The sequence below is a fragment of the Mustelus asterias genome, chromosome 2 (genome assembly GCF_964213995.1).
Source record: "Mustelus asterias chromosome 2, sMusAst1.hap1.1, whole genome shotgun sequence".
Classification (NCBI taxonomy): Eukaryota; Metazoa; Chordata; class Chondrichthyes; order Carcharhiniformes; family Triakidae; genus Mustelus; species Mustelus asterias.
Genome location: NC_135802.1, coordinates 108304483 through 108326344, shown reverse-complemented (window position 1 = coordinate 108326344; position 21862 = coordinate 108304483). Strand labels below are relative to the sequence as shown.

At 40.1% G+C, this 21862-nt stretch overlaps 1 protein-coding gene across 5 annotated transcripts in view; it reads left to right on the top strand.

The window, feature by feature from the left end:
* The window catches only part of snx10b (sorting nexin 10b), a 64336-nt gene extending 43819 nt beyond the window's left edge, over nt 1-20517 (top strand). For all 5 annotated transcript variants that reach the window (XM_078240082.1, XM_078240074.1, XM_078240064.1 and 2 more), the window contains 3 exons: nt 1778-1876; nt 17384-17593; nt 17975-20517. In XM_078240082.1, coding sequence (XP_078096208.1) covers nt 1778-1876; nt 17384-17558 — 274 coding nt within the window. In that variant the 3' untranslated portion in view covers nt 17559-17593; nt 17975-20517. The remainder of the gene's footprint in view (nt 1-1777; nt 1877-17383; nt 17594-17974) is intronic.
* Nucleotides 20518-21862: the final 1345 nt, after the last annotated feature.

Genomic DNA, 21862 nt, shown 5'->3' with positions numbered 1-21862 from the left:
AGATCAAAGCCAAAGGCTCTGCAATCTCATCCCTTGCCTCCCAAAGAATCCTAGGATACATTTCATCAGGCCCAGGGGACTTATCGACCTTCAGTTTATTCAAAACTGCCAGGACATCCTCCCTCCGAACATCTATTTCCTCCAGCCTATTAGCCTGTAACACCTTCTCTTCCTCAAAAACATGGCCCCTCTCCTTGGTGAGCACTGAAGAAAAGTATTCATTCATCACCTCGCCTATCTCTACTGACTCCATACACAAGTTCCCACTACTGTCCTTGACCGGCCCTAACCTCCCCCTGGTCATTCTTTTATTCCTCACATAAGAGTAAAAAGCCTTGGGGTTTTCCTTGATCCGACCCGCCAAGGACTTCTCGTGTCCCCTCCTAGCTCTCCTAAGCCCCTTTTTCAGCTCATTCCTTGCTAACTTGTAACCCTCAATCGAGCCATCTGAACCTTGTTTCCTCATCCCTACATAAGCTTCCCTCTTCCTTTTCACAAGACATTCCACCTCTTTCGTGAACCATGGTTCCCTCACTCGGCCATTTCCTCCCTGCCTGACAGGGACATACCTATCAAGGACATCCAGTATTTGTTCCTTGAAAAAGTTCCACTTTTCATTAGTTCCTTTCCCTGACAGTTTCTGTTCCCAACTTATGCCCCCTAATTCTTGCCTAATCGCATCATAATTATTTTTATGAAAAGTAAATCTATCATTGCATGGGAGTGATGCAAAATTACTCAAACATTTTATAGTATCATGATTTAAAAATGATTTGTTTGCTGTTTTGAAAAGAGCCTGTCCCAACATGTGTAGGTTATCCCTAGGTTAGGGGAATTAGCGGGATAAATGTGTGGGGTTATAGAATAGAGTAAGAAGTCTCACAACACCAGGTTAAAGTCCAACAGGTTTATATGGTAGCAAATACCATAAGCTTTCGGAGCACTGCTCCTTCGTCAGATGGAGTGGAAATGTGCTCTCAAACAGTGCTCTCTGTGCATTGTTTGAGAGCACATTTCCACTCCATCTGACGAAGGAGCTGCGCTCCGAAAGCTTATGGTATTTGCTACCATATAAACCTGTTGGACTTTAACCTGGTGTTGTGAAACTTCTTACTGTGTTCACCCCAGTCCAACGCCGGCATCTCCACATCATGACTGTTATAGAATAGGACAGGGGCAGAGGGTGGGCTTGAGTAAGATGCTCTATCAGAGAGTCTGTGCAGACACGATGGATTCAATGGCCTCCTTCTGCACTTTAGGGATTCTATGATTCATAATATGGCCTGCCACCCTTATGTATACATACACACTCAATGTGGATGCTTAGATGGGTGTTTTGATCTACTTTTTTCTACCCTGTATGCCTCCACCCCTGCCCTCACACAGTTCGCAAGACTGTCTCTCAATGTTGTACTAACTGAAATTGGCCAATTTGAGACATTGACTTTTCTGATAAGTCTTGCTCGGTATAGCACTGCCAATTAATGGCAGCTTTGCACTTGGCATTTATCCACTGAGCCAATGGAGATAATTGGAGCTTATGGGCGATTAAAAATAATAAAGGTGTGAGACCCAATAACGCAGGATATTCTGGTCTTCAGTTCTGAAAGCTTTGGCATGGTTGCACAATATGTACTTCATTTACACAAAACACTTCCTGTTACAGTTTGTGGTTTTAGAGTAATGTTGTTTATATTTCCCAGTGATTGCAAAAGATTAACATTTTGTGGTATGTTGATGACTATTGAAAGCTCATTTATCATTATTTCCTTTGCAGAAATTTACCAGAGTTTCCTCCTAAAAACCCTTTTTTTAGTGCCAATAACCCCCAACTTGTTGAGCAGCGTCGGCAAGGCCTCCAAGAATTTCTAGAGAAGTAAGTACGTACTGCACAGCTTCATTTTTATTTGCAGGATTTGTCACAGCAAGTGAGCCTAATCATGTTTTGTACAGGGCAATATACGAATTGAACTTATTTGTAGCAGCTAGCTTTAAATTAAATTGACATACATGCATAATCTTTACTTTTCTCAGCACGTCAGATAGCATTTCAGCACCTTTAGACATTTGTTCATGGAATATGAGCGTCGCTGTAAAAGCCAGCATTTGTTACTCATTCTGAATTGCCCTTGAGAAGATGGTGGTGGTGCTTTCTTTAACCAGTGTGGCCCCAGTGGTATAGGAACATCCACAGTGCCTTGTAGGGAGGGAGTTCCAGGATTTTAACCCAACAACAGTGAAGAAATAGTTCAAGTTTATTTAAAGTCTGTTTATTAGTTACAAGTAAGGCTTACATTAACACTGCGATGAAGTTACAGTGAAATTCCCCTAAATGGTGATACAGTTCCAAGTCAGGATTGTATATGGCTTGGAGGGAGCTTTCAAGTGGTGGTGTACCCATGCATCTGCTGCCTTTGTCCTTCTCAGTGGTAGAGGTCATAGGTTTGGAAGGTCTTTTTGAAGAAGCTTTGGCAAGTTGCTGCAGTGCATCTTCTAGATGGTGTACAATGCTGCCATTGTATGCTGGTGGTGTAAAGAGTGAATGTTTAAGTTGGATGGGGTAGCAATCAAGTGGACTGATTTTTTTTTTCCCCCCCGGATGTTGTTGAGCTTCTTGAGTATTGTTGGAAACTATTCCATCGTACTCCTGACTTGTGCCTTGTAGATGGTGGATAGGCTTTTGGGAGTTGGGAGATGAGTTACTCTTTGCAGAATTCCCAGCCTCTGACCTGCTTGTGTAACCACAGTATTTATATACCTGGTCCAGTTCAGTTACTGGTCATTGGTTATCTCCATGACAGTGATGCCAATGAGTGTCAAGGGGCCATGTTGTGGTCATCACTAAGGAGAAGGTACTAGGGAAGCTGAAAGGTCTGAAGGTGGATAAATCACCTGGACCGGATGGACTACAATCCAGGGTTCTGAAGGAGATAGCTGAGGAGATTGTGGAGGCATTGGTGGTGATCTTTTGGCAATCATTGGAATCAGGAAATCTGGAAAAAGGCTAATGTTTCACCCCTATTTAAGAAGGGAGGGAGGCAGAAGATGTGAAATTATAGGCCAGTTAGCCTGACGTCAGTCATGGGTAAGATATTGGAGTCCATTATAAAGGATGAAAATGCATGGTAAAATATGGCTGAGTCAGCACGGTTTCATCAAAGGGAGGTCATGTCTGACAAATCTGTTAGAATTCTTTGAGGAGGTAACGAAGAAGTTAGACAAAGAAGAGCCAGTGGATGTGATTTACTTGGATTTCCAGAAAGCCGTTGACAAGGTGCCTTGCAGGAGGCTGCTAAATAAGCTAGGAGCCAATGGTGTTAGAGGCAAGTTACTGGCATGGATAGAAGATTGTCTGACAGACAGAAGGCAGAGAGTGGGGGTAAGGGGGTCCTTTTCAGGATGGCAACTGGTGACTAGTGGTGTTCCATGGGGGTCAGTGTTGGGACCGCAACTTTTCACTATACACACTAATGATCTGGAAGATGGAACTGAGGGCATGGTTGCTAAATTTGTGGATGATACAAAGATATGTAGAGGGACAGGTAGTGTTGAGGAAGTGGGGAGGCTGCAGAATGACTTGGACAGGCTAGGAGTGTGGGCAAAGAAGTGGCAGATGGAATACGATGTGGGAAAATATGAGGTTACGCACTTTGGTAGGAATAGAGGCGTAGACTATTTTCTAAATGGGGAAAGGCTTCGTAAAGGGGCTTGGGAGTTTTGGTTCAGGACTCTCAACGTTAACATGCAGGTTCAGTTGGCAGTTAGGAAGGCAAATTCAATGTTAGCATTCATTTCTAGAGGGTTAGAATACAAGAGCACGGATGTACTGCTGAGACTGTATAAGGCTCTGGTCAGATCCCATTTGGAACATTGTGATCAGTTTTGGGCCCCATACCTAAGGAAGGATGTGCCGGCCTTGGAGGGGGTCCAGAGGAGGTTCACAAGAATGATCCCAGGAATTAAGGGTTTGTCATATGAGTAACGGTTGAGGGTCTATACTCAATGGAGTTCAGAAGAATGGGGGGGATCTAATCTTAACAGAATACTGAGAGGCCTAGATAGAATGGACGTGGAGAGGATGTTTCCACTAGTGGGCGCAACCTCAGAGTGAAGGGACACTCCTTTAAAACTGAGATGAGGAGGAATTTCTTCAGCCAGAGGCTGGTGAGTCTGTGGAACTCTTTGCCGCAGAAGGCTGTGGAGGCCAGGTCATTGAGTGTCTTTAAGACTGAGATAGATAGGTTCTTGATCAATAAAGGGATTAAGATTAACGGGGAGAAGGCAGGAGAATGGGGATGAGAATCATTATCAGCCATGATTGAATGGCAGAGCAGACTCAATGGGCCGAATGGCCTAATTTTGCTCCTATGTCTTATGGTTTTATGGCAATTGTTGGATTCTCTCTCTTGTTGGAGATGGCCATTGCCTGGCACTTTGAGGCATGGATGTTACTTGCCACATAGCAGTACAAGCCTGAATGTTGCCTAGATCTTGCTGCATATGAACATGGAGTACTTTAGTATCTGAGTTCAAATGTAACTCAGTGGTCTTATAGAGACAGCGGAAAGAGGTAGTGGTGCTAGAACTGGATCTTATTGGTGTACATGTTCAAACTGATGATGTTGCTGAAGGGCAATATGTAGATGGAAAATAGGAGGTGGTCACAGAGGTTCTTTGGGGCACCAGAGGTGATGGTGTGGGAGAAGGAAGTCATTGCAAGTGATTTCTGGCTAAGCGTGGATAAGAAATGGAATCAGGAGAGAGCACTCCTACCCGGTGGAAAGGCATTGGAGGAAGATGGTGTGATCAGTCATGTCAAAGACTGAAGACAGATTGAGAATGATGAGGATGGATAGTTTACCTTTGTCACAGTCACATAGGATGTCATTTGTGGCTTTGATAAGAGCTCTTTTGGTACTATGGCTGGGGCAGAAACCTGATTGGAGGAATTCAAACATGCAATTTTGGGGAAAGGTTGGGCATGAATTTGGGAAGCGTCTCTTCACAGACTTTGGAGGGGGGGGGTGGTGTTTTGTAAGGACAATGGGTTCATTGTTTTTTTGGAGAGAGGGCTGATGATGATAATGAGGACCTCAACTAGCTGAGAAGAGGGCCCAAGGAAAACAGAGGCCAGCAGATCATCTTAGCCCATTGTATACCTCGGCAGCAAATGTACCCAAGACAGCCATGCCAGGGTGGGAACCCTGAGTCACACCAGATAATGCTGAGTTGACCACCACAGTGCAAACCATTATCTCACAAGACAGAAGGCTGCCACCGAGTAAAGGAGAGAGAGGGACAGTGCTTGAAGAGAGATTTGTTAACAATGTCAGCTAACATGGAGAAGTTGAATAGTCAGCAGTTGGGGTTAGGACTGGATCATACAGGTCATGTCCAAGCATTTGTAATGATGTGCAGTTGATCTGGATTTTCATGTTGCTGGGACTGAGCTTCCTCCAAATACAAGGTGTGATTGAAGTGCTCGATCCTGAAGATTATAAAAGTTAGTTCATAAATTGTGGGCTGATGTTATCCGAGACATTAACTTGTTCCCCACCCAACTCGCAACTGAATAAATGACTTGAAATTAACGTGCAAATGGATACAATTGAAAATTATTACTGGAACAGCTGTGTATATGTTTGAAAACGCAAAGTGACGGCCCCACCAGAAAAAGATAGGGAGGCCAATGTGTATTATCACAATTACATTTTGTACTGGAGATTATAGTTGTAACCACCGTCATTATAACTCTACAAAGCATTTGGATAAATACAAGTTTGGGAAAGGATTAGAGGGATATGGGTCAAACACGGGCAATTGGGACTACCTGGGAGGGCACCATGAACTGGTTGGGCCGAAGGGCCTGTTTCCATGCTGTATTGTTCTATGACTGTATAACTATGAAACCAGCAGCAACTTTTGATGTGTACACATGTAGAAGATTGATATATGAGCTCCACTGGAGCTATGCGTACGTCCCAACCTTTACTTCACTCTCTAAAATTATTAAAAAGTGAAAGATAATTGGTGTTCTTTACTTGCTGGTTTGCTGTCTGAAAATTCTGCAGTGCCAGTGTCTGTTTAGATGCTTGATGGCATCACTGTTGCTGGGTGCTCCCTTTAGGTGACACCGCAATGAGATTAACCTTGGGAAAGGTGAAATGTGGATCACAGGAATTGCTGGACCTTTGTGAGCACCTTTCTTTGTAATTAGTGGCGAGTGCTTTCACCTGACTAGTGACTGGAGAATCCAGGCCAACGGAATAAAAAAAGGCATAATTAAAGCCAGTATTTTAAAGGAATTAAGTTAAAAATGTAAGCCGTCTAAAAGTTGTTTTTAATCAATAAATCAATTTTGTTTTATATTTGGCTTTAGTTTGGTCCTGACTTGCCATAATGAACTATATTTAAAATACAATCTGTAAATATCTTCGAATACCAGTTTATATCTCCTGGACAAAACCTTTTAATGGCCACTGCCATCTTGTGGTTGCAAGTTTGTACTGCAGTAAGCTTGTAGATGAAGCTCCAGTTTGTTGCTGAGAATTATTTCATTTCATAGAAATCATAGACACCCTACAGTGCAGAAGGAGGCCATTCGGCCCATCGAGTCTGCACCGACCACAATCCCACCCAGGCCCTACCCCCACATATTTACCCGCTAATCCCACTAACCTACGCATCTCAGGACTCGAAGGGGCAATTTTTAACCTGGCCAATCAACCTAACCCGCACATCTTTGGATTGTGGGAGGAAACCGGAGCACCCGGAGGAAACCCACGCAGACACGAGGAGCATGTACAAACTCCACACAGACAGTGACCCGAGCCGGGAATCGAACCCAGGACCCTGGAGCTGTGAAGCAGCAGTGCTAACCACTGTGCTACTGTGCCGCCAAGCTGGTATTTCCTTCTCTTGTGAAGAGGAAGCAAATTGCCCCTATTCTCCTATTGTATACTGCACTAAAATGTTCAAACATTAAATTCATGCATGCAGCTACTTGAATGCTTTGATAACAACTTAACTCTGCGTGCGCAATTATTCTTATTCTTATGCTGTTAATACAAAGTCACATTCATGTCTTTTTGAACCTGCTGGTAGCTTCTTGCTAATGTTGCAAGACATGTGCAATAAGCAACACTGAAACACAAGGCTGGTTTTTGCCCAGCCTATTCGAGACTAGATCCAAAGTGGCAGGTGCTGCTGGTGGAAGCTGTATAATTTTGCTGGCACTTTTAGTCAGAGCCTCAAACAGAAATTGTTCATTCCCACAACTTTTAGCAAGAGTGTGGGGCCATTTTACTCTAGAGTTGTTAGTGGTGCTGTTTAATTGAGGCAGTGGTACCTATTTTCGTTTAACAGCCAATCCAAACAATTACAAATGCACAGGTTCAAAAATGCCTGTATGAAGAGGGTGATGCAATATCTGATCATGGTGGGCAGTGCAGTAATGGATGTGTTTCCAGTGGCATGAAATTCCCTCTCTCTGCTATTTAAATGAAGGTATTTATTTCAAATTGGTTTATTAAAAGATAGAAAATTCAAACAATCAAATTAAGGTGTTTTCTAGCCTGCACATTAGGTCCATAGAATGTAATCTATGATGCTGACATTTTTGGCAAATTGTCATTGTTACGACTGAATAAAAGCAAATTACTGTGGATGTTGGAATCCGAAACCAGCTTTGACAAAGGGTCATCTGGACTCGAAACCTCAGCTCTTTTCTCGCCTTACAGATGCTGCCAGACCTGCTGAGACATTCCAGCATTTTCTCATTTGGTGTCATTGCTACCACATTTGTTTGACACTGTTAATAGCCACTTTGATCTTAATTCTTAAATTTATACAGATTCAAGTCATCTATGATTCTCTGAGTTTAAGCACTTGGCTGTGTAGGCTAATTATACCCTTTCATAGTGTATGAGCAATTCTGCATCCAGCACAAAGTCACACCAGAATACAGGACTGTGAATTGGTTCTGAGCCAGAGTCAGGATTTGGAATCCACTCAGCCAGCCTGCCATTTTGGCATCTGTGTTTTATTCACTCAATAAACATTTTTTCCACTTTTAATTCAGACAACAATCTGGGATAATTAAACCGATCAAGAGTACCGGTAAATTACTGTGAAGCAATCATTGCCCCAGGCTTGAGACTGGCTAAGCTGGCTTTAAATTTAATACATGCACTAGATAATATTCAGAATCTGACAGGTAAACTCTAAATATCATGGGTGTTGGAGATAACTTTGCATTTGTGAACACTGTCAAGCCTTGTCCTAAAGTTTTTTTTGGATAAATACCCGTGCCCTATTTTAGCAAGTGATTCTTGCTAGTGCCATGTTTATCAGGCAATGTAAAGTGTATGTTACGCCTCATCAAACACAGTTAGTGCCTGGCTTTGACTTGACTGGAAATACTGCAGCACCAGTAAGATATGGATCTCTCGATCTCCAGATGGCACACTGAATGGATTATAGCTAGAAAGTCACCTGGCTGGTATTTCAAAGCCAATCACAGCCTCTTAGTTTGAACAATGATTTGAATAATGATAATGTTTGATCTCAATCCTGAAAGTTGTAAGAGCAACCTTTACTCGGTGATGCGATCCATTTTCTGGTATGCAACTCATCTACTAGAACTGTGCCCTTTAGGTCTCCGGTATTTATTTCAGCAGAGTATTCTTTACTGTAAATTTCTTAATGGGTAAGGGGAAAGGAAGAATAGCATATGTTGAGAGGCAAATCAAATGAGTGAGTGCTAAACAGCCAGCTGATAATGTGGGACAGCTACTGATCAGCTCCCATGCTGGCTTCAAGTCATGGCATCTAGTGCAATTGGGCACAATAGTCTAGAATGTTTTCCTGTCCGTAATGACATTAAGGGAGGTCCTGTGGTAATGTGGACAGTGTCCTTGCCTCTGAGCCAGAAACTCTGGTTTTGAAGGTGAATAACTCCTTCCAATGGCCCCATGGTTGAGGGTAAGAGAAGGAGAGTTTTCTGGTCAGCTAGAACTTGCAAAAGGTAACGGCAAAACACTGCAGTACCTTGTCGAGCATAACCAGGGACGAACACAGGGAAATAATGGTCACCAACACCTTAGGGCATGGTATCGGAAGAATGATACCAAAGTGCACAAGTAGTGAGGAGTTTTTCCATTTGTGTTTCCAAGATGTGAGAAATCATACCTGTTTTTAAAAAGTTGGCCAAAGTGAAAGGGTACTTTGAATAAAAATTACTTCTCCCCCCTGTTGCCAGTTTATCTCTAATATCCTTCTCCCCCCTTTTAAGTAATGTATCAGACATAATCTTCATGCCTTTATAAACTCCTCTTTGACCTCCCCCTCTGGATGGGCCAGGTCTTTGATGTATGTGTTGCATGTGCTTATTTAGTTCATGTTTCAGATGTAGTGGCATGCGCAAAACATTTCCTCATGCCAATTTAAACATAGCACCAAAACTTATATTTGTAATAAGTCAGTTCTTTTTCCCATAACAATTTGGTTTTGATAGTGCTGGTTGTCTTATTTAGCATACTGATATTGATAAGTTAGAAGAAAATTGTACATTTCAGAATTTTAGAAATACATTTGTTTGCTCATACTAACACCAGTATCCATGTGAAATTATCAGTACTTCACCCATAGCTTTTACCTCAATACTACGACAGACAAATCCAGAAGGATTAAATCTATAATCTACATACAGCATGAAATATTCATCTGCTTTCTGTTACATTTTACTGTAATTCCACCTATACCTCAGCTGAGTTCAAATGCCATTGTGTCAGTAAAATCCATGTGACATTACTAGTTTTTTCAACAGCATGCGATTCTACTTCAAATATTTATCTACCTTCCAAAAATCTTGGACTGGCAAAATATAAGTTGACAGAGAAATTAATTCCAAAATGGTAGCTATATGACATTTGCAGTCAGAAATTGCAGCAGAATGAGGAAGGTAGCTTTCATTGATTACTAATTTGAGTATTGTGGAAGACAGACATATAAAACCATAGACGCCCTACAGTGCAGAAATGGTCATTCGGCCCAACAAGTCTGCACCAACTCTCTGAAAGACCATCCCACCCAGTCCCCTCCCCTCTGCCTTATCCCCCCGCAGATTTACCATGGTCAATCCACCTAACCTGCACACTTTGGGAGGAAACTGGAGCACCCAGAGGAAATTTATGCAGACACGGAGAACGTGCAAACTCCCCTCGGATAGTCACCCTAGGCTGGAATCGAATCTTGGTGCTGTGAGACAACAATGCTAACCACTGTGCCACGTACCACTCACATTGTCAAAGCTTTTTGTATTGCACTGATCTGGACAATTCACAAAAGTACCAAATTGTAAAGGGAACAACAATTTATACTGCATGTGAAGAGCATGTTAATTAGTTGGTGGGTGAACTCTGATTGGTAGAGGTGTTGCCATAGAGAATGTACCCAGTTAACTAATAACTGACAGTTAACTGCCAACCTTTGTTTAAATTCAAATCAGGCAGATTGGCTCTGGTTAAAGAATTGCCATAGGGAATGAATCTGAGAATGAATGTTTCCTATTCTTTCTGTATGCAAAGAACCGGGTCCAACTGAATCTTAAATTGGTGGTCAGCATAATTCTTAGCACACTCAGGATTGTTTAGCAAATGTTGTCCAATTGTGGAATCACATCTAATGTTAGAATCAATGTTTTTAGTTTTGCAAGCACGAGCTGGTTGAGTACAGTAATTTTTGCCTGTTGCGAACAGCCAAAGGGACATACTATTTGTTACAATGCGCCGCCAATCTTTAGGATGTACGGCCTACATACTTAGCATCAAACTAGCACTAAAATTCAAATTCACATTACTCATTTGTGTGATAGGCAAAATGTCTATATAGTAACAGCGTGAAACGGCTAGATTCGCTTGTCACTTACTTTTTGAGATACCTTGTCCTTCCAGGGTAATTTACAGGTAGAAACAAATCATTATTTTTACAAGGGTTTTCTTTTGTAGTTTTATTAAATGCTGATGCAACATTCCTGCAATCCACTAGGATCATTATTTAGATCTTTGCTTTTGAGTTATTTATTTCAATATAAATATATTTTGGGGTAAGAACTGTGGCTAAGATTTGAAAACCTGCCCCTCTTGCTTGATGATGGTGAATTCCAGATGCCTTTGGATATTTAACTATGGATTTCATTCAATTTCTCTGTATTAGAGTTTTAATGAGATTGATATGTTGATGTGCATAGTTTGCATACGTTTGAACAGGAACAGCACTGTGACCACAGTTAACAGGGACCCCAAAGCTATTATTTAAGACAAATTTTTGATCAATTTGTCATGAATGTTGTATCCGAAACTGTACACAGAGAAAAAGATCTTCCGGCACGTAATGAGTGATGAACTTCATAATCTGGGGAAAATATGTGTATTCCCTAATTAAAAGAAAACATTTTCTTAAAGCATTCTAAAATTTAAAAGGAGGATGTATTAAAGCAACAATCCTAATCGCTTGAAATCATTTTTAGGTATTTAATTATTTAGGTGAATGCTCAAAGATGACATGAAAACATGTTTGAAAATAACATTCAGTTTGGATTATGGCTAGTCTTAAAGCTTGACTTTATCATGAGCATTTTCAGAAAGGCAACTGTCGTTCCAGCAACTTCTTTTTGCAATAAATCTTGAAGATTGTTGTCCTAACCCTGTTCCTGCAGCAGTGACTGTCACCATTTGGCCTCTAAGTGGCGCCATTTAACAGCTGAGAAATAGTTATCTACATCAGTCGTTCCTAATCTTTTATATGTCACGGCACACCTCTATACTGTAGAAATATTTTGAGGCACATGTCCTATTTTCTCTGACGTGCCCTCTAGCAAAATACTTTTTTGGGGTGATATTCGGTCTGCTTTCGTCAGAGAATGGTGACGCTGGCAGAAAATCCGGAGGGAATTGGGAAACATGGGTTTCACTGTTTTACTGTGCATGTGTGGATGTCGAAAATCTGATTTCCACCATAATAATGCTGGGCACTGACAGCTTCAGTTCTAGCTATCACAAAACCTGGGCCATTGATTTAGAAAAATGTAAATACAATATAAATGTAAACTGTATGAAAGGAACTTTGATTTCCTTAAAAACACAGTTCGCAAATAATTTATCCAGTTCATACAAAATTTAATATGAAACCGTTATCAACATGAATGTTAACCGTTTCTCTCCACAGATGCTGCCTTATTATCTGAACTTCTGCAGCATTATTTTTTCTTATGTCAGATTTCCAGCAGCTGCAGTATTTTGTATTAATATTTTGAACACTACTATCTCGGGTAGAAAAGTGAAGTATGAGGAAAAAAGCAATAACATAATTAAGAAAGAGAGAAAGCTGAAGCAGCATAATGCCATCAACATAACTATAGACACACATTATCGACCTGGTTTCAATCGCTGCAATTCTCTGATCTCGCCCACAGTTGGGACTCTCTGGTCCTGCTGCTGTGAATGGAGATTTGGCTGAGCGCCAAATTCTCTGTTCTTGCTGGTAGTGGTGGCAGGGCGAACAACATCAGAGAACTCAGGCCAATATTGTGATTTTCAGAACAGCATATGCCATTTTTACCTTGCCCCTCTGTCTCTCTCGCTTCTCTCAGGGTTTTTGCACCCTTTTTGTGCGTTCGCTTTTTGTATGGGCACATGGGGCCTTTGTTTTTGGCTCTGAGTCCCATTGGTCATGGGCCTGACCAATGTAAAAAAAAATCTAAACTGCGCATGTGCGGCTCTTTCCTGGCTGGCACATGTGCGGGAGGCCTGAGGTTTGTCAGGTTTTGGAGATGCCAACCACAAAGCTGAAGACTGTTATTTTTAATTTAATTAAATGAATCTGTAATCATTCTGAATCTTTCTTTGCGGCACACTTGAGGGGGGGGGGGGGGGGGGGGAGTCGTGGGTGGGTGGCACATTGGTTAGGAATTACTGATCTACATCCTTCTCAATTCCACCAATACCTAAAATTGTGTCCCTTCAATAGTGACTAAACATTACTTCAGTTTGCGTTAACAACAAAAGAGCACCAGTAAGCCATTCAGCCCCTCCATCCTGATCTGCCACATATGAGCATGATCGATCGATATCCTAGCTTGCTCCACCTGACTTGGCTCCACATCATAATACCTTGGTTCAGAAAAACTATCAATCTCAGATTTAAAATTATCTGAGCTAGCATCTGCTGCTTTTTATGTGAGAGAGCTCCACACTTCTCTGACCTTTGCACGTAGAAGTGTCTCCTGAATGACCCTCAGGCTCTGAATTTAAGATCTGTCCCCTTGTCCCAGACTCTATCACAAGTGGGAAAGAATTCTCTCACTATTTCCCCATCAATTCCTTTCAAAAAACTAAAAACCTGAACTAAATCTCCCCCATTAGCTACCTAAATACCAGAGACTACAGCCTAATTTATACTGTAGTCTTGTGATAATCTAACCATTGGAACTCTGATAACATTCCATACTCCTCCTGAGGCCATTATGTTCTTTCTAAGGTGCAGGCCCAGAATTGTGCACTGTATCCCAGATATGATGTAAGTACAGTTTTGTACAGCTGCAGGACCTTTATACTCTAGCCCATTAGTTATAAAGCCTAACATTCCATTACCATTTTTTTTTGCACTTAACCAATAATTTTAGTGACCTGTGCACATGAACTCCTACAATCTCTTTGAACATTCACTGTTCTTAGTTGTTGTGTACAAGTTGGAAAGCCAGTTTTTAAATAACTGGAGGACATTTGTAGAAGTTTCATAGCTACTTGAGGTAGGATACTTGTTACATGCATACATGTACAATGCATGGGCAATTTTAACTCTAAGGATTCTGGTTTCTTAATAGCTTGTTAAAATCCTATCATCAATCTCAAAAATGACAACATAACATCCATTGGTACCTGTCTCCCAGATAATGAAGAATAGAAAATGTTTTTGCTACATTTCAATTTTTTGCACTATAGAGATGCTCCTCAAAAGCTGGGATGAAAATAGTGTATGCCAGGGATAATGTTTAGTAAGCGAGTGTTCATCCTGAAGCTGTATGTTAGTCATAGTATATTGTCATCTTCCTAGCAACTATGTAACCGGCAGGAAGTAGTATACATATTGGACATAACCAAGTATGAATAAATGGCTCAAACCATTTAAAAATTGACAACATTTAAGGAATAAATATTTTCATGTATTTTTTTTTGCACCTAACTTCAAGTCTTTTATATTGATAGAAAATGATGGAATTCAGTCCATAGTGTGTACTGCAGATTCATATAACTCATTTGCCTGTGAAATTTACATTTTTTGGATTGTTTTTTTTTGTGAGCACACTTTTGAAACCTGTTGTGCTCTCATTCTTTGCTCCTCCCTTTATTATATATTCATTAGTTGTTTATAAAATTGGCATTGATTTTCAAGTTGTTTTCAAATCCATCCAATACCTCCCTATCTCTGTAATCCCCCCCAGCCCCACGAACCTCTAAGGTATATCTATGCTTCTCTGACTCTGGCCTCTTTGAGCAGTCCTGATTTTAATTGCTCCACCATTGGTGGTTGTGCCTTCAGCTTCCTAAGCTTAAACTCTGGAATTCTTCCCAGACCCAAACCTCTCTACCTCTGTTCCCTCCTTTAAGGTGCTCAGTAAAACTGACAACTTTGATCGAGCTTATGGCCACAGAAGCATAGAATTCCTACAGTGCAGAAAGAAGCTGTTTGGCCCATCAAGTCTGCACCAATTCTCCAAAGAAGCATCATACACAGGCCCTCTCCTCCGCCCTATCCCCCTAACCTCGCACAATTACCAAGGCCAATCCATCTAATCTGTACATCTTTGGACTGACCGTCTGCCACTATCTATGATAGCTCGGTGGCTAACGTTGCTGCTGTGAAACACCTTTGGATGTTTACATAGAATAGAATCCCTACATTCGGCCCATCGAGTCTGCACTGACTCTCTGACAGAGCATCCTACCCATTCTCCGTCCCCATAACAGTTGTGTATTTACCCCACTAATCCACCTAATCTACACGTCTTAGGACACTAAGGGACAATTTAGCATGGCCAATCCACTTAACCTGCACATCTTTGGACTGTGGGAGAAAACCGGAGCACTTGGAGGAAACCCACGCAGACACGGGGAGAATGTGCAAACTCCACACACAATCACCCAAGGCCGGAATTGAACCTGGATCCCTGGTGCTGTGAGGGAGCACTGCTAATCACTGTGCCACCATGCCACCCTGTTTTATTATGTTAACAGTACTATATAAGTTGTGATATACTACCTCAAAGCCATACTATCCTACCGAAAATCTAGTACTGGTAATTCACTCCATATCTGCCCAGTCCCAGGGTGCTGTTTCTCAATTAATGCTGATAAGACGGTGTCCTCAATAAATCAGTCAACCTGTATTTTAACAATATCTGAAAAAAAATTTCCTCCTGCAAGAACTGACTTTACCAGAGAATTTCAGATTATTTTTAAATATAACAACTCTCGGGCAAAATCATTTGTTCAAAGCTTCCGTGAATGCCAGGCATTGCTGGAAGCTCCTCACTGCAGTAAATGTCAACAGGTACCCTCAGGTGAAGTAAGCACGTAACACACTCCTTTTTAAAACTATATTGTGCTTTGTGAAAATACGTGTTTGCTTTACTCAATATTAAAGTGAACTCAAGTTTTCACTGATGTATAATTCTAATGCTTGTTTGCCACTGTGCCAGAATTATTATTATGCAATGATTAATAAACGTTCACGATTGTGATGTGTTTTGGACTTGTGAGCAAAGGAACCATGCATCTTTCTGGAGGATGAAAGTTATGTAGTCTTTGTTATAATATCCATGTGACTTGGGATGGATTACATTGAACCACTGGTTTCCAACATTACGTGCTTTTGCAGTTGGAGATGCAGTGCTTATTTATTTTGGGGAGAAAGAACAGAAATGGAGGAAATGTTTACTTGTATTTATATCTGACGTGAATACATTTACTTCCATCCCACTGGCACTGGTATTCCTGATGTTGAGTACAAAAATTCATTTATATTAATAAAAAATCTACAGTCAAAGCTTGCTTCCTAATGATATGACCTTGGTTTAAATTGCCAAAGAAGTCTATTGAGAAAATTCCATTATTTTGAAGGCAAAGCAAATAATAATTTATTTATGCATCTCCTTTAATTTTAAAAATGAAGGTTGTTTTGTAATTTTTCTTTTGTGCTGCGTCATGCCCAACTGCGGGTTTCTGTTGCTGTAGAATGAATTAATTACAGTGATCTTGTGTTTCTTGTTTTGAAACTTTAGAGCAAAAGGCCCATTTCCCCCCTGCTCCCCCCACCCCCGTCCCAGTTTTCAGTGACATGCAAATTCTAAATGTTAAATTAACCAATGAATGTAACGTTTATTGGTTTTTGACTTTACTCTGATGTCCTTCTCAATTATTCAATCCTGGATGATGAGCTGAGTGTTGGTGGGATATGCGTCAGTAGAGAACATCATACAAAGGGGAATTTCACAGCCAAACCAAGTTGTTGTTGACTTTTACATGTGTACTTTAAAAAAAAATAATCAATGCATTTGGGCGGCACGGTAGCACAGTGGTTAGCACTGCTGCTTCACAGCTCCAGGGACCTGGGTTCGAATCCTGGCTTGGGTCACTGTCTGTGTGGAGTTTGCACATTCTCCCTGTATCTGTGTGGGTTTCCTCCGGGTGCTCCAGTTTCCTCCCACAGTCTGAAAGACGTGCGGGTTAGGTTGATTGGCCATTCTAAATTGCCCCTTAGTGTCCCGGGATGCATAGGTTAAAGGGATTAGTGGGTAAATATGTAGGGATATGGGGGTAGGGCCTGGGTGGGATTGTGGTTGGTGCAGACTTGATGGGCCGAATGGCCTCTTTCTGCACTGTAGGATTCTATGATTCATAGATGCATTCCCAGCTCCAATATTCAGGAATTGAAAACCTGGCTTTTTCAAATCCCCCCCCCCCCCCCCCCCCCCCCCACAAACACTGCCCTCATCATCACACACCCACAAGCCAACGCAAGGATCCTGAGACAATTATATTGTTGCCATGCTGAAATCAGCTAAGCCAGCATAAACCTGCTTTCTGACTCAGCTACTCACTGCTTTAACTGATGAACTGTTGACTAAGCACCGATATTTTTGATGCACTACTGTAAAGCTTTTTGCAAAGAAGAGTATGAAACTATACATCTTCCTAAACTTTTAGTTCAATTCCTACAGATACTAAATGTTTTTGCTGAGATTTTGTTTTATCATATCACATGCTATCATTGTGTATATTTTTATAGAAGGCACTTAAGGTGATTTTTTTTTTGTGTCTTGCAGAGTATTGCAGATCAACATCCTCCTTTCAGATAGCAGATTGCACCTCTTCTTGCAGACACAGCTAAATCCTACAGAGATCGAGGCCTGTGTCTCGGGTCAGACTGACTACACAGTTGCTGATGCAGTTCATAGTCATGCCACTTCTAACCGAAGGTTCCCTGTAGAGGAAGCATAGAAAGTAAAGATTTGTTTAGATTTAAACTGCAAAAGGTACTTCATATGATGCCTTACTTTGTGTTTTTAATCCAACATGGACATTATTTTTTTTAAAAGCGTTGTTAATTGAACAAATTTTTATAGAGCTGTGACAGCTCATCATAGAAAGCTGCTCACACCTACACACTGAATTAATGAACGCAGTAGAAATTCAATTATCTGCATTCTGATTATATGAATTTCATTTTGTTAGACTTGGGTTATTTCCTTTTAAATTATCTAGCAAAAAATATCAGACTCTACTCCAAACACCTAATTAAAAGACCAAATTTCCTGTCTCTCTGTGACTGGAGATAATTAAGGTTCTCCTCTGTTACTCAGGCTTTAACTGTGTTGTAGAAACCAATTTCCTCTTTATTATTTTATTTTCATCAGCACTTCATCCTCGGGGCTTGGAAATGGCAGCAATGACAACAACGCAAAGCCGTAAAAGATGAACATTGCGAGAATCTGTTTTGTGGCTCATTTTCTGCTTTGGGCATATGTTCAGAATCCAGACTGCTGATTATCCAAATGTATACCTCCAAATGGACCTCATTCACAAAAGAAATTTGTGAAAGCCCATTTTGATGCACTGATTTTCTTCGTGGACAGGAAAATAATGCCAATTTGTGGCTATGGTGAAAATTGTTCAGTTAACTTTCTGACTGTGAGATACTATATTTTTAATTGCACCTTCTGGGGTGAAGAGGTGCAGGACATATACAATTGCTGTAAGCACCAGAATAAATGATTCAAAAACTTAACTCCTAACTAGTCTCGTACTTGGATCTTCTGACTGCAATGTATATTTGTGGGGTGGAAGGGAACAGTATGCATTCTATCTACTTTACTGTTACTGAGGTCTGTCATACAAGAACTGCTGTTTCTTGGATGAAAATAATGTGATGCACAGAGGAAATGTCATCCAATCGCTCAAATCACTCATGGGCTGATTTTATACTAATGAATCACTCGGTGGATTTAGTAACATGCTTGCCATTGAAACTTTTGATTTCAGCCTGCAAATTTAGTCACATGATCAGGATGGGTAAATTCACTGGTTAAAACCCTAAGCAGTAACTTTCATCATTGGTTATATTGACCTTTTGTTGAGTAACAGTGCACTATGCTCCATTAAAACAGTTTGTATCTGTTTGGGGGATACAAACTTAAAATATTGTACTCGATAATGTAAAGAACTGTTCATTTGATTTAGTGACCTGAAGTGTTGTTTTAACTGTTTGGAAAAAAATCCTGGTTGTGTTGATTGTCAGTATGACTCTGTTAAGAAAATGTATTCTTGCTCCATCCAGCAATTATTCTTGGTCTTCAATTTGCTTAAGTGGCCCAGGACAGATAGCAGGAAGTTAGCAAGATCAATTCCTGGTTTTGGCTGAGATGGAGATGAGGTGGGGGTGCTGCAATTAGTCAAAGAACCCCTGGGGTTGCCTGGCTCCCTGCTCCTGATTGTTAGCTTGCAATTGCTATGAGGAGTACATGTGTTGGTATTGAATAAGGAGAGAATCAGGCTCTGTTCTGATGCCCTTCTGAACAACCAGTCAGCCAATAACTGGTTTCAAGCTTTCTCATGAAAATGGCCACAAGGTTGAGGGAACAGAAAGAGACCACTGCTTGTGGAATCTTGACCCAGTAGGGAGCTAATACCTTTATGGAAGGGACTAAATTGATTAGGAATGTGTTGGAAATCAGCATGTTAAACAAAAAAAATCCACCAGCATTCATAATTTACTATTATTTTGAAGATGGTGAATTAATGTCCAATTTTAACATTCTACCCCAAATATAAGATTTTAATAAATCATGATTTGATTATGGATTTAAAAATGATTTATTTATATTTTGTGGTCTATGGATCTTCATATTTGAACCATTATACACTCCAGTACCTTAATTATTTAACTACTTGTCCTGAGAACAATCTGCTTTGCACTCCTTTTCCATCCTGATCTTATCAAGAAAATTGACATTCAAGGTAAACAGTCACTACCAAGATTATTTTGGTTACATTAATGCCTCTGTATACTGTTGAAATAAATCATTGAGTGGCCTAGTTAGACTGGGGAAACTGGGTTTAGTGCTGAATTGGATTTTCTCTTGTTACTAAAGGATATGGTTTAATAATGCTCAAATAATTATTTTCCATTCTACTAAATAATGCAAAAAGAACTTTTGGGAGCTGTAAGGCTCTGGTTTAAGTGTTACAAAAAGCAGTCATTATTTGTCTCCTTGATGCTGTGAATCTGGATTTGTCTTTATGTTTTTTTTAATAGCTACAATTTGTTATTTGTTTAGCTTGTTGGCCATGATACGCTATCGGAGAGAGCTGACAAACTCTGCAATCTGGATTAGTTTTGTAAGAAAATGTTTAGACAGTGAAAAAAGATGCTGGTACTTCACTAGATGGCTCCTAGTATGCTCTACTTGATTTGTCTAAGGGTTTCTCCACTATGGACTCTTTCTTTCAAAAGACAATGTTTACAGAATGGTGCACTACTGTACTTTTTATTACTTTAATAAATTTATCAAAATGTATGTGATTTGTGAACTATTCTGATTGACCAAACCATAGAGGGTAGATCATTGATAATCTGATGCATGAAATGAACCTATGGTCTGGTAACCTGCAGGAATTCTTACTATTCTGGAGACTGAAGTGATGGAATGCTTTGAGGGGCAAAATGAGTGCAAAAGTTTAAACATTTAACGAATGTACATGTTTAATGGGAGGAAAACCAAATCTGAAACTTTGTGAGCTATGTATACAGACTCTTTCTTTATCTCTCAGCACTGCTGTAGGCCATTAGCACCCAGTTTGTTAAGAGGTCTGTTTTCCCTGACCATATGGCATTAGGTGGTTATGAAAGACATTCTGCCTTGTCTAGACCAATTAACGGACTCTGGTACTACTGCACCATACATTGCTTGACAGCTTAGTGGGCTTTAGATTGCAATCTAAATGCTGTTGCGCACTTAAGGTGCTCCTCGACTATAAATTGCCACCACATTTTTTTTTATTCAGTACTGATTTTCTGTTAAAATAACATGGAAGCAGAATTAACAGTGCTGACCCTTTTTTAATCTTAGTGATTCTAGGTTCATCCAAAGCTGTCAGTACATCTGTAGAATATTGTATTATATAATAACTAAAAGTGAAGTTCAGATAGGGTGCAGAAAATATTTCTTGGACTTCAATGTTTTTTTTCAGAAACCATCAGGATGCAATCTGATATTTCATGTTTGTATGAAGTGTATATTTTTTCTTTGCATACTTGCAGATACCTGCATTGAGATATTTGGGGTTTTATTTTTAATAAGAGCACCCAAATTATAACATTTAATCTTTCTGCATCCAATCTTTCCAATCTCATCCCTCTATGAAACTAATTCCAATGTCATGGCATCTAATTGCATTTTCAATAATTTGAATGAAATTTTGGTCTTAATGTTCTTGTTTGGAGGATCATTCTGTATGTTTATTTTGGGGATGTTTATTATGGTAACAGTTCAGAACTTGCTGTTTGCTTTTTATTTCCACTGATTTTATATTTTTATGACAATCCTAGTTTACTTTATCTATACTATTTTTAATATTGATACTTTTCAAGGTCATACAAAATACTTTCTAAACTGTAGGTAGAATCTCTGCTAAACCAATGCAAAAGATTGAGGAATTTCAAGTGAAGATCGTGTCCAACACAAATCTTTGTTACTGGTTTCAGAACAGCGCTGGTAGATGTGTCCCTCAGATCAAATTAATCACTGGTGAGTTTCTTCTAATTGTGGTTGCAGCACTGTGAGGAGGTTCCTAATTTTATTTGGGCACAGTAACAAATAAAAGGTACCTTTTTAAAAGGTTTTTAAGTATACCTTAAATTTATTAATCAATGTGTACATTAATGAAACTATTAATGGTTCTGTAAAGATTTTGTAAGTCACCTTTTTAGTTTTTTAAAAATTGGGTCCCAGGTAGTGGACGAGGTACATTCATTAAAAATGCTTATTTTTTTTGTTATCAACCCATGTTTAGTTGTATTAATAAACAGCACCAGCACTCAAATGCATCAAGCAATGTTTATTAATGCAAGGGAAAAAATAAAACAATTGCTTTCTAAAATACTACCTGATTGTTCTAGTTCATGAAGGATTTTAAGGTTGTGAATATGGAAATAAGTTGGAACAGGAACTTCAACCACAACTCCTGTAAACTATCACAATTTCTGCTGGATTGTCATTTGTGCTCCGAGTGGCAATTCTAGACCC